General features: G+C 35.1%; 1 protein-coding gene across 2 annotated transcripts in view; it reads left to right on the top strand.

The window, feature by feature from the left end:
* The first annotated feature begins 1122 nt into the window (after positions 1 to 1122).
* Positions 1123 to 15150, top strand: part of LOC110033646 (conserved oligomeric Golgi complex subunit 3) — a 121776-nt gene continuing 107748 nt past the window's right edge. For both annotated transcript variants that reach the window (XM_020737697.1, XM_020737696.1), the window contains exons 1-6: positions 1123 to 1282; positions 1441 to 1524; positions 1602 to 1703; positions 6110 to 6154; positions 6253 to 6327; positions 10843 to 10938. In XM_020737697.1, the coding sequence (XP_020593356.1) occupies positions 1211 to 1282; positions 1441 to 1524; positions 1602 to 1703; positions 6110 to 6154; positions 6253 to 6327; positions 10843 to 10938 (474 nt within the window). In that variant the 5' untranslated portion in view covers positions 1123 to 1210. The remainder of the gene's footprint in view (positions 1283 to 1440; positions 1525 to 1601; positions 1704 to 6109; positions 6155 to 6252; positions 6328 to 10842; positions 10939 to 15150) is intronic.

Here is a 15150-nt window from a genome sequence, read left to right as displayed (position 1 = left end):
GTGAAAACAACTGTGCTGCTGTTTATGAAGAAATGACCATTCTGTCCCTATGTTTTTTGAGCTATAAAAAACATTATTTTTTGTTATTGACATATATGATCACAATCAACCAAAATCAAACCTACAAAATCAACATATTGAATAAAAACCACAAAATTTGCTTCACTAAAATTTAATGTGAAGCTTTTAATTCTCAAAAAATCAAAATTAGTTGGTCTTGATGATAACTTCAACACAAGAACATTGTCTATACAATATCAACTGATCAAAAAAATAAACAAACAATAAAAATAATAAGTTTTACAATCTAAATTAGAAGAAGTTGCCGGTGACAGTCGAGTAAGGCATGGAGGCAGCAGGGTCGTGGATGTGGGTTGAAGATGGAGTGAAGGAAGAAGAAAGATGGTAATTTCAGGTTTCTATAGGTTGCACGAGGTTCGGCGCTAGAGAACCGCGACAACGAGGAAGGTGTGGCAGAGACTTTTGCTTCGTGCGAACAAAGGAGGAGAAAACAGAAGGCTTTTGCTTCGTTGGGGGAAGATTGCAGCTTACCGAGCCGAATGAGGAGGACGGGTGGAATTGCTGGAGGGACACTAGCGTAAAACGTAGAAGCAAAAAATGGGCCACTAGATCGAACTCGTGGGCCGCATTTAAGAAAAATGGCAGGGCACTGAACCTGCCCGCCGCCCTAAACACCAGAAAAAAACGGTCTGAGCCGCTCCTCTACCACCACCTCAAACGGGGTCTAAAGAAATTATTCCATACGGATCGGACGCCGCACGCAGCGTGCGTGCGGTTTCCGATCCGGACCGTAAATCACCTGATCCACGGTCCGATGTATTTCGGTGGGCCCCACCTATTTTTTTTTAAATAAAAATGAAAATAATCCTTACCGTAGATCACTGTGATCTACGGTCAGGATCGGACACCGCATGCAGAGATGCATGCAATGTCCGCACGCAATAATTTCTCCTAAAGAACAGCCCATAACTATGTTAAGCCTAAATCCGATCCATAATAAACTCGGCTTGTCTGGCTCGGCTTGGTTACAACGCCACGAGCAGTCTCACCCCGCCAAATTAGTTAAACGACAAGTTTTTTTTTTTTGGGCGTTCATTGAATTTAATCGCAATTTGAACTCTGGCCTCCGCTCGCCTGTCCTTCCATTTCGTTCTCCTGCTTTACGGAGCTCGGCTGCCCCTAATTTTATATGGCTTCCGCTCCTCTACCGGGATCTGGAGCTGTCTTCCGGGGTTACAACTTCGCTAACACGTGGGAACAGGTGATATTTCGTTTCAGAACCCTAGCTTCCGCGGCTTCCACACATTTTGAGTTTCTCCAAAAGAGCAATCATTGCATCTTGATATCTAGAACGGAATCGTGTTAAGGCCTGGAACGCTGGATCTGCTGTTCTAATTTTGTTAGTTTATCTGTTTGCAGAATGCCCCTTTGACGGAGGAGCAGAAGGCTGCGATAACAGCATTGTCCCATGCTGTGGCTGAGCGCCCCTTTCCTCCCAACTTGGTTAGGGGTGTAGTCTTTTTAGTATTTTTTTCCTTTTCATTTAATGGAGGAGCGGGGATTAACTAGCTCATTTGCAGGCCCAAGAGAAAAACTTGGGGAAGGATCCAAGCGCAGTTGCTTCACCAGATGATTCTGTGAAAGAAGCTGGGATAAATGTAGTTCTGGTCAATACTCATCAGGTGATTATTATTATTGTTTTTTAATCTTGACAAGATATCCTGTTTTTTCATTCTACTTCTGCGATTTCAATTCCCCTTTTTTGTATTCCATTTCTTTGGCGATTGATGCATATTTGTATGTAATTGGGATTTCAACTGGCGTAAATTTTTTTGTACAAAGTTGAGTGTCTAAAAGCGGAGCAAGTTTATCAAGCTTATTCCTTAGACAGCTTATGGAAGAATTCACATTAGTCAGCAAATGTAAAAGATAGCTATTCTGGTTTATGGAAAAACTATTTGAGAGATGGTGTTGTGGTATGCGGTGAGTAGTATGGCTTGAAAGTCATTTTAATGAAATTCAAGGGCTGAAATGGATGCAATGTTTTTGGAGAAGAAATATTTTGAAACCATTATTAAGAATCGAAGGAGATGTATATAGCTATGGTTATTTAATTGGAATTGAACATATGAATTGCATAAAAAAGTTATATCATTGTTGAAAGATAGATTAAGAAAATTCACCTAAATTTTTTTTAAAAATTTAATTGCTTGACAAATTTACTATGGAAGTAATTTTTTTTGGCAAAGTAATTAATTTTTGACATATAGAGAGGGATGAAAGATTATTCATGTGGCTTTAATATATTTTGAAAGGTTGATGATCAAGTACTGTGAAAATTGATTAGTTGGACATTGGTAGAAAATAATTTTGCCAAAGATATGTTGAAAATTTCAAAGATGTATGATTGATAAGTTGCTAACATGCATATAGCCATGAAGCTTTGAAAGATTTTGTCAATAAAATAGTGTGATAGTAAATATAAAGTTGAGTATGTGTCTTTTTGAACTAATGATAGACATTTTTATTGAAGATCCCGAAGAGCCATATTGGTGATTTTTATTCATCACGTGTGATTGTTATGATCTCTTCAAAGAGAAAGCTAGCTAATGAATGAGCTTCTAGAAGGAAAGTGACTCAAAATTGCTTGAATAATGACAAGTGCTTCATATAAAATTCTTATGGATATGGAGTTTATAATTATTAATTAAATGGACTAGTAAATCAAGTAAAACTTAGATGTGATAGCTTTATGTACTTTTTGTTTGTTTTGCCATAGATGGGAATATGGATGACATTTTATAGCCTTCAAATGTGTGATTAAAATTAATTTATATCTCAAGAATACTATGAAATAAAAGTATATCATGGGGGAATCAAGGGTGAGTTTGGTAAAATTGCAATTTGATCGGATATGCCATGATGGTTTAAGTTTCGGGTCGTATGAAAGTCAATAGGAGCTGAATTGAGTGTGACATAAATAAGAATGTTATTATTATGGTCATAGATTTAGCTTAGGATGCTATGAAAAATAACATTTTTAAAGAGATGTGAGTATCATCTTGTCAAAATAAGGATTTGAAAAAATAGATCTAGGTGATTTGAGCATAATTGGGATATTTTTGCAGATATCAATAATGTAGATATAATTAGTCCTATAAATGTCGTGGGATATGATTGACTAAATGTAACACTACTAATCGTTGTGTGAAAAGATTGAATAAATCAAAATGAGCAAATCATGCAACATTTACTAAAAATGAATAGAGGAGGTTTCATAAACTTTATCTTAACTAAATGGGAGAAGGATAATTATATTGATGATAAAGTCATCCCACCGCTATAGTCTCATTGTACAATTGGCATGATGGGTTCTTTTGTTTAAGCTCTTTATCAATGAAAGTTTCTTCAATGAAAAGTAATGCTCCGTCATATCATTTTGTAGTATATTGAAAATCATATAAGTTTATGCTTTATTTGGGATAATTTGTTGTTTTTTGAAACAATTAAAAAGGAATAAAAAATGATTTTAACCTATATTTTGTTTTTTATTTAAAAATTAAATTATTTGTTTCAAAAAATAATAACCAATTTTAGAAGTTTTCATCATTACTTTCAAAATAAAAATTTTGCATTGATATAAATATGACTCCATCCTTATGAATAAGGTCTTAGACCATGAAATCGAGGCTATGATGACTGCCCAACTCACTTTCTTATTGGCCCACTCCTTTTTAGTGACTTTAACGTCAACAAGACTAGTACCATTGACAAAATACTCTTCTGACTCTGTTTTCTCTTCATCCATTCACTAACTTTCACTGACCTTGCTTTCATGACTTTGACCCGAGATTTGGAGTACCAGTGTGGGCGCAGAAGGCCCGATGGAGATTGAAGCTTAAAATACAATTAAGATAGCATGACCATCCAAATTTTTCTTTCCATCCATATACAACTTTAATGCCATAGAAGAGCCACAAAATCAAATTTTTTTTTTTTTATATCATGAGAATGTTCACATATATTTCAAAACAAAACAATTAGCATATAAAATTCATTTGAAACAAAAATAGTTTAGCTTTTCTATCTAAAAATAAAATTATACAAGTATCTAATGTTGTATAGACATAAAATTATACAATACCTAAGGTTAGTTGCTTCCCACTTATTGTAAATAATCTTTCATCATTTTACTTCAAAGGGGATTTACTTAAAAGAGAAGTAAAAACACACAACTCAATGGGTATTTCCCAATTATAAATTATAATGATAAAAAATAAAGAGGAGTATGTTAATCGTTATATTTAAATGATATGGAAAATCATGAAACTTGTTTTTCATTTCTATAATAATTATGATATTAAACATTGCTTAGCTGTTAGTGTTTTATATAATTATGGATTCGTAGCATTCTATTGGCATTAAGGGTTAAACATATGCTGAGTTTTTCGTACCAAAGCTTATACATTAGTTTACACATAATATATCCGTTTGAGGAGTACCGTTTAGATACTCAAATCATTTTTAGTTGTTACGTTTTTGATCAATAAAGTAGAGCATAGTTTATGTTTGCTATTATTATCAGAGGTGGAAGGTAAAGTGATCAACTTGTGAGCACATTATCATCCTCAACTAGTACTATAAAGGGGTAATTTCTATCTTTCAATATGCATAAACAAGCGTACATCTATATCTCATTTTCTTTTCATTCATTGCTTCATTGAATATCAATTAGTAATAAACATTTTATGTTACATTGTAACCAAATGTGACATAAAATGAGAACATGTCATTCCTGTGAGTTTGCATGCATCAATCTAAATGCATAAAACCTAGTGTATGACGCAATTTCATCTGAAAGATACAATTGGTAAGCTTAGGGGTCATTTGGGATCATTTTTATTTTTATTTTTTTATTTTTTATTCTATGTTTTAATTTGAATATAAACATGTTTGATTGAGTTGTTTAAAATACTCAAAACATATTTTATATAATACAATCTAAATAACATAATTACACTGCTCTTAAAACCTTGCCATTGGAACTGCATTTCTCCTTTCACAAGCACGGTCACTTGCAAGCGAACAACCCTTGCTCACTCGGTATCTTTCTTCACCTTGCTCTCCTTCACTGTTTCCTTCTTGCACTCTTACACCTCAATTGAACCATCCCAATACTCCTGTCCTACCCCTTTTTTATAACTATTAAAATTTATTTGTTTACGCAAAAAAGAAAAATTAGTTATTAATTTTTTGAAAATTAACTATTTTCAATAAATTCACTTGACTAATTGATTTTGTCTTGAAACAAGTCATATCATTTTAGATTAACTAATATTAACTAATATTAAGATTTCATAATTAAATAATTATATTCACCCATATCCCTTGAGTCCTCTCTGCCAGCACACCTCTATGATCTTGACTCTTTAGTTGATGCTCTTGTTGACACAGTCTGTTATCTCCCACTGCCTCGGTCCATCCGCCCTCTTTGTGATCATTCTTCGCTTCACTTCCTTGCTGACACCCTTTTTTTGCAAGCAAAATCTTAACATATAATAAACACTTAATAAAATAAACTATAATTTTATTTCTTGTTAGAACTTAAGTAAAGTAGGTTATATGACAAGATAAAAGAAATGAAGGAAAATAATAACGTAAAAATAATTAATTTGTTGGTTAACTCAATAGAATATATTTAGAATATTATGTATGTGCCAATTTATTCTTGTCTGTAGTTGTTTGCATTTTTCTAAATCGTTTTGTGGTTGGATACGATTCATTTTGTAGAGCTTTGTTTATTGTTGTTATTATTTTTTTTTCCCATAGTTTACGTGTTAAGTTTTACTAACCATGCTAACTTCTTTTCACTGATTGTAATGAAGGCGCTTTACTTTGTATTTTGCTTCACTCTTTAGAATGCATATTTTAGATTAATTAAATACCTGGTTCAATGTTTTGACAATAGTGCACAACAGTTTTTATTTTATATATATATATATATATATATATATATATATATATATATATATGACAATATTTAGCAAACAAAAAAGAACCTATGATGACTTTGTTCATTCACTTGCAGTTCTACAAATGGTTTACAGATTTGGAGTCCTCTATGAAGTCAGAGGTCTGTACTGATGTTATCATCTCACTGTTAGTTAAAGAGAATTAAGAGTCTTTAGTCATGATATTTAATCTGGTACTGATTAATGGTTTTTGTGACAGACGGAGGAGAAATATCGTCTCTATGTCAACACATTAACGGAACACATTCAGATATGTGACGGAATACTTGAACAAGTTTGTTCCATGTTCTTTTTGTCATAGTAATTTTGCCATTTAATAGTTTCTTGTCATAGTAATTCAACTATACTCTTTGCTACGTATTTGTTTGAAATACTAGGAAATTAAAATTCAGTCTAGTGTAAGCAGAAAAAGAAAAATCGCCCATATCTTTCTATTGAAAGTAAAAAATGGAGTATATTCCATTCTAAATGAAGTAGCATCAACAATGTAAAAGTAACAGTGATACTGTTCTAGGGCTCTTAGGAGGTATTTTGGAGGTGGATTTGCAGGGAGATAGCTGTGGAAGGGTACGAGAAGGATGATAAGGGTGGCTGGCGCCATTTAGAGGGAGATAAGCAGCGAAATCTGTTGTAACACTGCAGGTTCGGTGCGTTCAGCGGCTGTCCCGGCTGAAAACAGCTGCTTGAACTTGGAAACTGCTAGATATGGATGGTAAGGAGGTTCCACCACTTGTTCCTAAGCAACATACAAACACACCGCTTGCAAAAGGAAACGATGCTGTATTCCTTAGATCACAAATCAAAGAATAAAATCTTTCAAAACACCAAAAACAAAAGCTAAGCCCTCAAAGCAGGGAAAAAAACATATAAATAGCCTCCCACTAGAAAAAAATATTAATTAGAATAGAAAAAAATGGAAATATACCAGGAGAAGAAAATAAGGCTAAATTCAAAAATTGGGAGCCTAGGATTGTGTGAACTGTGATTTTTCGATTCTGTAGTTTTGTGGGGATCGTGAAATTCAGCCGTTTTATGATTCCGTGGAATCATGTGGAGGCAATTGAGCTTCTGCATCATTCTCCCTAGGTAGGAGAGGTTTCTTTTTCTTCTTTGGAGGGACCTGAATCCTACTGTCGGATGCTCTTCCCATAAAATAACTAAAAGGATTTTTAGAGCTGCAGTTCACCACTTATATCTGGTCATCTATCCGTGGGTGTACAACTGAACTGAAATTTTGTGCCTAACACACCTAACAGAGCCCTCTAAAAGTGGCCAAGTAATTTCACATCTCTGTCTAAAATAATACTTCTTGGAACACCTTGAAGATGAACTACCCCCCTTGAAGTATAAATTTGCAAGATGTGATGTGTCTATTTTTTGTGGCATGGAACAAAATATGTTATCCAGAAGAAATGGTTTATAACAATAATAACAAAATTCTTGCTATGTTTGAGGCAACTCTACTATAAAAACTTTTGGTCACACTTATTTTAGGTAACTTTGAAACACATTCATCATTACAGGGACTATCTTGATAGAATAATATATATTCTTTTTTGGCACAACCGCACTTAGCGGCCTTCTCACGAACAAAGTCTTGAGCCATTAAATATGTACTATGCTTCTCCCAGTTCTCATGCTTGGTTGGGCACATCCTCTAAACAAGTCAGTTTTGAAGAACTAACTCAGTAATGAAATCCATGACAAGTTGGACCACTCTCAGTGATAACCACACAAGAGATAAACTGTTTATTAAGATATCCAACGACTCTCAACAAGAGTTACAACTTTTAGATATCAGCTTCTTAGACTCACTATTTTCTAGAACAAGCAATGCTAATCCAACTGAAGTCTCGTGGGTTTAGCTTGAATCACTAGTGTCTCTTATTTATTGACCGGAAGTTGATTTTCTTCTCTGAAGTCTTCATCCTCTCCCATGTCACTGCTTGTTATTTCAACTTCTCTCTGTTTAGTGAAAGAAATCTCTCGCATAATTGGTCAATCAAGTGCCATACGGCCAAAACCTTGGTAGGGATGGATTTGGGAGTGCCGGGGGCTGCACTTTTTCTCCATTCTGTACGGAGTCCTCCCTCTGCTTGGATTGGCTTGGGTGCTCTAGTGGGTCTATTATTGCTGCTTAATCCGATGGTTGAACTATTTGGAGGGTGTTGTGGACTTGATACTGTTGGGCTGTTTATCCACTTTCAATGCTAGAGCCTGGAAATCTTGTAATGTCCAATAAAGCTGCAATTGTACCATATGTCAATGGATGATCTCTTTCCTCTTATTGATATCAAGCTATGGTATTCTCATTGGGCTCCACTAGTCACACTTCAATATAAGTTGCTCAAACTCAATTGTATACTCCTCCACAGTAGAATCTCTCTGGCGCAATTGATTGAGTTTTATGAACATATCCTACTGGTATGCAAGGGAAGATATTTGCATTGCATCTCTCATTTCATTATAGGACATGTAGTAATCTTACCATTATTTTCCTGCTGTCGAAGATGCTTCACATTCTCTTATCATAAGGAAACATTTTTCCTTAACTTAATTGTGGCTGATTTGACTCTTCTGTCTGGTGGGGTGTCCTTATACTTGAATATTTGTTCCATTGTCTGAAACCACTCGATACATTCATCCGGATCTATGTGGTCGGTAAATCCACATTTACTCCAAGTTCCTCGCTTCCCATATATTCCATGCCAAATTGCCAGAGTATTAGCTCTTCATCTTTGAAAACTACATGGTGAAATGGATTCACTTCCTCATCTCGATCGGGTGATTCACCGTTGTGGCTTTGGTTGACCTCACCGCATCATCTCTTCTTGATGGCGCCAAACCTCTGTTGCATATGGAGAATTTTCTGCTGCATATCTTACATAATAAGCTTTTAAATACCTTGTGAATTTCTCCTAGGAGACATGATGTCTTTTCCTTCTAATCAAGTTTCTTGCGACATAGTAAGATTGGTTTCTTGCTGATATAATAAGATTGCGAATCAAGGTTGATCAGGGTCTTAGGTTTGGGTGTAGATATAAGGAGAAATTTTGGTGGAGATAGGAATGTTGGATTTGAAAATTTTTTGCTTAGGGCTAAGAATTGTGGTAAAAATGTTTGGCTATGGCGAGATTCTTTTTTGAAATTTTGGTTTTAGTGCAAGAAAGACGAATCCCTAAAATCTTATGATTTGTAGGGCTCTGATACCGGATAATATCTTCTTAGGGCTTCTAGAAGGTATTTTGGAGGTGGATTTGCGGGGAGGTAGTTGTGGAAGGGTATGAATTTGAGGATAGGTGCGGCCAGTGGTGTTTGGAGGAGATAAGCAGCGAAATCTACTGTATTACAGCAGATTCGGTGAGTCCGGCGGCAGCGGCTTGAATGAGAAAACGGTGAGGAGATTTCACCGCCTAGTTATGTGCAGGATACATACACCACTTGCAAAAGAGAAGGATAGAATGTTCTTTAAATCACAAATCAGATAATACATTATTTCAAAACACCAAAAACAAAAAGTTAAGTCCTTAAAATAGGAAAACATAATATATAAATAGTCTCCCAATAGGAAATACCCTAATTAGAAATAAGAATATTGGAAAGAAGTAAAAAACAAAGAAAAAAAAAAGGCTAAAATCAGAAATCATAAGCTTAGGATTATGGGAACGGCAATTTCTGGTTGGAGAGTCTTGTGGGGATCGCAGAATTCAGTCGTTCCACAATTCTGTGGAATCTTATGGAAGCAATTATGCTTCCGCGTCAAACTGTAGGTGATAATGAATTTATATTTCTGGGTCTAGTTACAAAGACTAAATATAACAGAACATCGTCAGCTGGAGTATCAGAACTGTTAAAATGGATTTTTCTCTTGTGATCATTGTTCAATTCTGGGTACTTTCTATCAACACATTAACATCTAAATGGGTGCTTGAATCAATTTATTTCTTTTTACCATAGTTTTGGATTCTGCAGAGACTTGCTTAATTTCAGCTTCTTCATTGATAGCTGTAGTCATAATTCAAGCCTAAAATAAACGTTTAAGCTAAAGGATTTGGTTTCTCAGGAAATATGCGAGTCTCTCGTTTTATCAATTTACGTTGATCATCTCAGACTTGACTGATTCCTTAATGAATAAACTTTTATTGATGCAAATTTCATGCATTACTATTGTGACATCTAATTATTTTCTCTTGTAACCTAGCTATTTTAGATTTGTTTTCCTAAGATGACAATTTAAATTAGAGTGATTTACTTCTTATCTTGATTCTCCGTTAGACCAGTATGACGCTCATGCGGCAGCTGAAAACTTGTTCTTTTTGTACGTTTTTTACTTATGTGCTTGACTTACCATTCTTAACCTTTTTTTTTTTTGTACAGCCCACCTTATAAATGTGACTTTGAATTGTTGAAAGTTATTTATGCTTGAATAATGTGCTATGCTGTTTACTGAAAGAGCAATGATGTGGAAACAGAGTTGTTGAATCTAGTTGAGAACCTGAGCAATTTTTTTATTAAATTACCACTTATATATGTCTATAAAGCTGAAATTGACACTGCTTGCTTCTTTTCGCAAGGGAGACTTTCGGATAATTGAAATTTAAATAATAAAATGTCTCTACTGTTGGAGATGTGAAACTTTAAGCTTAGATTTTGATGATGCGATGATAAACTAAAATCCTTTAATATGCTTTATCTTATAAATGGATTTTTTAATCACCTGTAAAGTTCTTAGATGAAATATATTTATTGCTTGTGTAGGTGTTTACTATTTTTCTTAAGCCTTATGCAGGTGGATGAGACCCTTAATTTATTTAATGAACTACAGACGCTTCAACAATCTGTTGCCACGAAAACAAAGACATTGCATGATGCATGCGATCGGTTGGTATGTGATCTTGCCATTTCACGTTATTTGAATTCTTTAGATGTTTTCTCTCTTCCATCTCTGATTTTTGCTTTAGCATTCAATCGAGTATATTTCTCTGCTTTAAGATAAGAAATTACTTAATGCAGCATTTTGATTTTAATGATATAGACCACTTTATCTTCTAGTATCCCTTGATTTGTGATTACTAATGTTGGAAATTATGAGATTGAAAATAGTATTATATGAAATATTTAATATGCCAATTAAGTTATTCTCTATATATTTTCTTATCTTATATATTTTTGCTTTATTTTATACATATTGTATTCACCCTATTTTTCTGTATAGGACCTCATCTCAATCAATGATATATAACAAAGTTTTCCCCTATTCAATAGCGTCAGAGTGGTTAAATCTAATGTGATCTCTCCCCTCTCCCTCCCCTATTTTTCTCGTCATGTATGCCTCCGCTTGCTTTCTCACACATATCCTTGTTCACTTAGCTGCTTGACTCGCGCAAAAGCTCGCAGTCATCCTTCATCACCACTATGTTTGTGCTACTCATGATCAATTATGCCTGCTCTGTACCGACTTGCTAGCTATCATGTTGTTCATGCTTTGCGTACGCCCATGCTAGGCTTGCTTGTTATTTACTGTCACTTACGCACGCCTGTTGTCGTGCTCTCACACCACTTGTTTAAACCTATGTACACATTACTCAAGTTTGCTTTGCTTTATGTCTGCACTACTCCCATTTGATTGCTCCCTTGCTAGTGTTGTTTGCTCCTGCTTGCAGATGGACTTGCCTGACTTGCACAATTCCTTGCTGTGAAAATCTGAGAAGATTTGGTTCTTTTCATTTTTTACCTCTCATGTGGACTGACCATCACCTCCAAATCTTGGAGGATTTAATTTGTGCATCATAGGAAACCTTTAATTGATTTTTTTCCTTCCTATTTTATGTTGTTCTATTTTTTATTCAAAATTATTTCTTTCTAATTCTGGTTAGATATATTTGGTATGTTTGTAAATAAGGAGGTATTGGTTTCCTTATATATGCCTTATCTGTGAATAATAAAGGAAGCAATTTTTCCTCCCCATGTAATTTGTATATGTTATCAAAGCTTAGATCAAACCCTAGCCGCCAGATCTCCTCCTTCTGCTGCATAAATTATGAACTTTGGACCTCCTGCTGCAGAAATTCTGAACTTTCCTTCTGCTTGAGATGGACTTCCTTTCTTAGAGACGGATTTCTCCTTTGTGCCAGCCAAATCCTTGTACTACCAGCAAGATCCTTCTACATTTTTTGCCGTACTTCCCTGCAATTTTAGCCAGATACTTCTATTGAAATTTTTGCAGCCAGATCCCTCTGCTTCTGTTTTTGAGCGAGATCCTTCTGCTGGCCTCTTCAACACCTGCTGCAGGGTCTCCTTACTGCTGAAATTCCCAGCCGGATCTCCTTAATGCTGGATCTTCTTCCTGCAGTCAACCCTGCCGGTCGGATCTCCTTCTGCTGGCTGAATCTCCTTCTTGCAGTCAGCTGGAACTTCCTTTCTCCTCTCTTTCATGCAGCAGAAATTCTTTCTACTGCAGGCCTCTCATTCGAAATTCTACTTGCAGCCTGAATTAGGCCTGTTGCAGGCTCTTCTTTGGAATTTTCCCTGCAGTCTGAAAATTCCTTACTTCTTGCCTCTCCTCTGGCAGACTCTTCCTTCAGTAGCAGCAACAGCAGAAGCAGTGGCAACAAGTAGAAGCAGGAGCAACAAGCAACAACAACCTCAAAAATAGAAGCCTGCCTTGAACCATCAACTCAACTCTTACCACTGCAGTCAATTAGGAGCAATCCTAAACACCCTTGGAGATGATGACAAACTATGGGACCAAGATTTCAACCTAGCAAACCCTTTATCTTATTTCAGTCTCTGGAGCCTCTCCAATTGCCGACCAGTGCCAGTATCCTCCCTGCAGTTGCCAGCTAGTCGCAGGCCCTTCTCTGCACTAGCTCCTGCTTTCTGTTGTTCTAGGATCTCCTTTGCCGTAGATCTTACTTTCCTTCTTGCTTTGGCCAAGCCTTGTTACTTGGATTCCTGTACATCGTGATGTCACACCCCAACTGGCCTCTTTTAAAGGTCAACGGCGGTGCAACATAGGCGGACGATTCGGCTAGATCAAAATCTTACTGGCAACCGTCATGACTTGCAAAATTAGGACCTATTAGATAAAAAAATCAGTGTAACAAATTCACCGTAAATGTACGTGATTCATTTCATTTCATAATTCATTCACATTCTTGGAAACATGAAATTCATATCATCAAAACATATATACAAAGCTGTTAAATCCAAAATAATAAAACTTAACACTCAAAAGTTTGTAGAAGCTCCAACAACTATGAACTGTAAAAACTGTACACGTTTTGCCTAGCTGCTCGTCTCGGTGCTCATTACCCTTACTGAAAGTCAATAACAAACTCAACGAAATAATCAAGACTAAAATAAGATTTTATAGACAAAAAAAACATTTATGGTCATATGTAATCCATGTACATGCCCACGACACATGTAAAAACATGCTATAATCATTCAAAATATGTAAAAAAAAGATATATAATGCAAAAAATCATGGCTATTGTGTAAACTATGTATTTCAGTCATATATGTGTAATCATAAACATATTCATTGGGATCATAAATCTAATCATAGGAATGCCATTTGTAATTGCATATGCTTCAACTATTTTCTTATCATATCACGTCATGGGTCGTCACCCAACTCAGAGGCTATATAAACTATTGATAAATATTAGGTCTCTCCCAATATAGCAGTTTTTAATAACCTTTTGATACCAATGATTGCCTACGTTTCGCTCTGTCCAATCCTAATGGTTTTTGAAGTTTCATTCTTGTTTGAATACTAGGAGTCAAGAATCCCATCATTTCTATCATTCATACTTATAAGTATTCATGTAATAGTTTATCTATTATATCACTCATGATATTTTTTAATTCATAATTCCTGTAATAAGTATTCATCATACACATTTCATATATCATATGCATGAATTATAATAAATAAATACTTATAATAATTTTTTAAACATATTCATCAAATTGATAACATAGTAAAATCATGGATCGTAAGGGACAAATCAAGTTTGCATTCATACAATTAATGTAGATATTCATTCACAATATGCATTAAATTTTAAATGAATAGTATCATATAATCACATGAAAACCTACAGAGTTATTTTTCTTCAGTTAGGTTAAAATTATTTCACCTGAATTGACGGAGCAGTCCTACGATGAGTTTTCTTAAGATTACCTCAAACTCACCGTCAAGTGTAAACAATCTGGAATTCACAAATTTCGATGGTTTTCATAAATTCTTGGCTTATATCGTGATTTAACCACAAACATAATTTTCTTACCTCAAGTAGGCTTCTCTACATGAATTCCCCCTACAAATTTTTTCAAATCATCTCTTTCTCCCCTTAACCTTCCCTCATTCCCTTGACTTTGTTGATATTTTGCTAATTGTCCATATGAAAACCCAAAAACCAAGTTCATAGTCTTCGACACGAGCTCACCTCTCAGTATAGCGACCTAGAATGAAAAAGTTTTCCGATTCATTGCAAACGTCAAAATAGTAATTTAAGGTATTAAATGAGTGTACAAAGCATCATAAAAATGGAGTTCATCTTTACCAAAATCTCCCTAGAAAGTTTTGAGCTGCAGCTTGCTGCGGGTCATGTGGCTACGCCTGCTATAGTGTTGGATCGCACGAGATTCTTCAGGCGTGTGGAACCGAAACAAGGAGAAGGGAAATGAAGGGAATGCAATATTTAGCAAAGGTCACTTAATTTCTTAGCTGTTCAATCAACGCATGCGCAGTTAGGTGTGGGGAATGTCGGCTTGAAACAATGAACTGGGATTATAGATTTAATTAGATGATTAATTAAGGTTAATTAAGCTTGTACTTGTATCAATTTGCATCTTTCCATACATTTACTATTCATGCATAGTGCTATATATCAAATTCATTGTCGTGACATGTATAATTTTTTAAAATTGCTTGAATCAAATTTTGGTGAGTGTGAAGATTGGGGTATATTTTAACATTGCCAAAAATCTACCAGTTTATCAAAATTCGGTGTTATAGCTCTCTTCTCTTTATAAAAATTTTGTTCTTTGAATTTCAGAGTTTACTTGAAGAGAAAGCGATATATCT

This window comes from Phalaenopsis equestris, unplaced genomic scaffold (genome assembly GCF_001263595.1).
Source record: "Phalaenopsis equestris unplaced genomic scaffold, ASM126359v1 Scaffold001245, whole genome shotgun sequence".
Lineage (NCBI taxonomy): Eukaryota > Viridiplantae > Streptophyta > Magnoliopsida > Asparagales > Orchidaceae > Phalaenopsis > Phalaenopsis equestris.
Note: the sequence above shows the minus strand (reverse complement) of the source record. Positions and strands in the feature narration are given on the sequence as shown.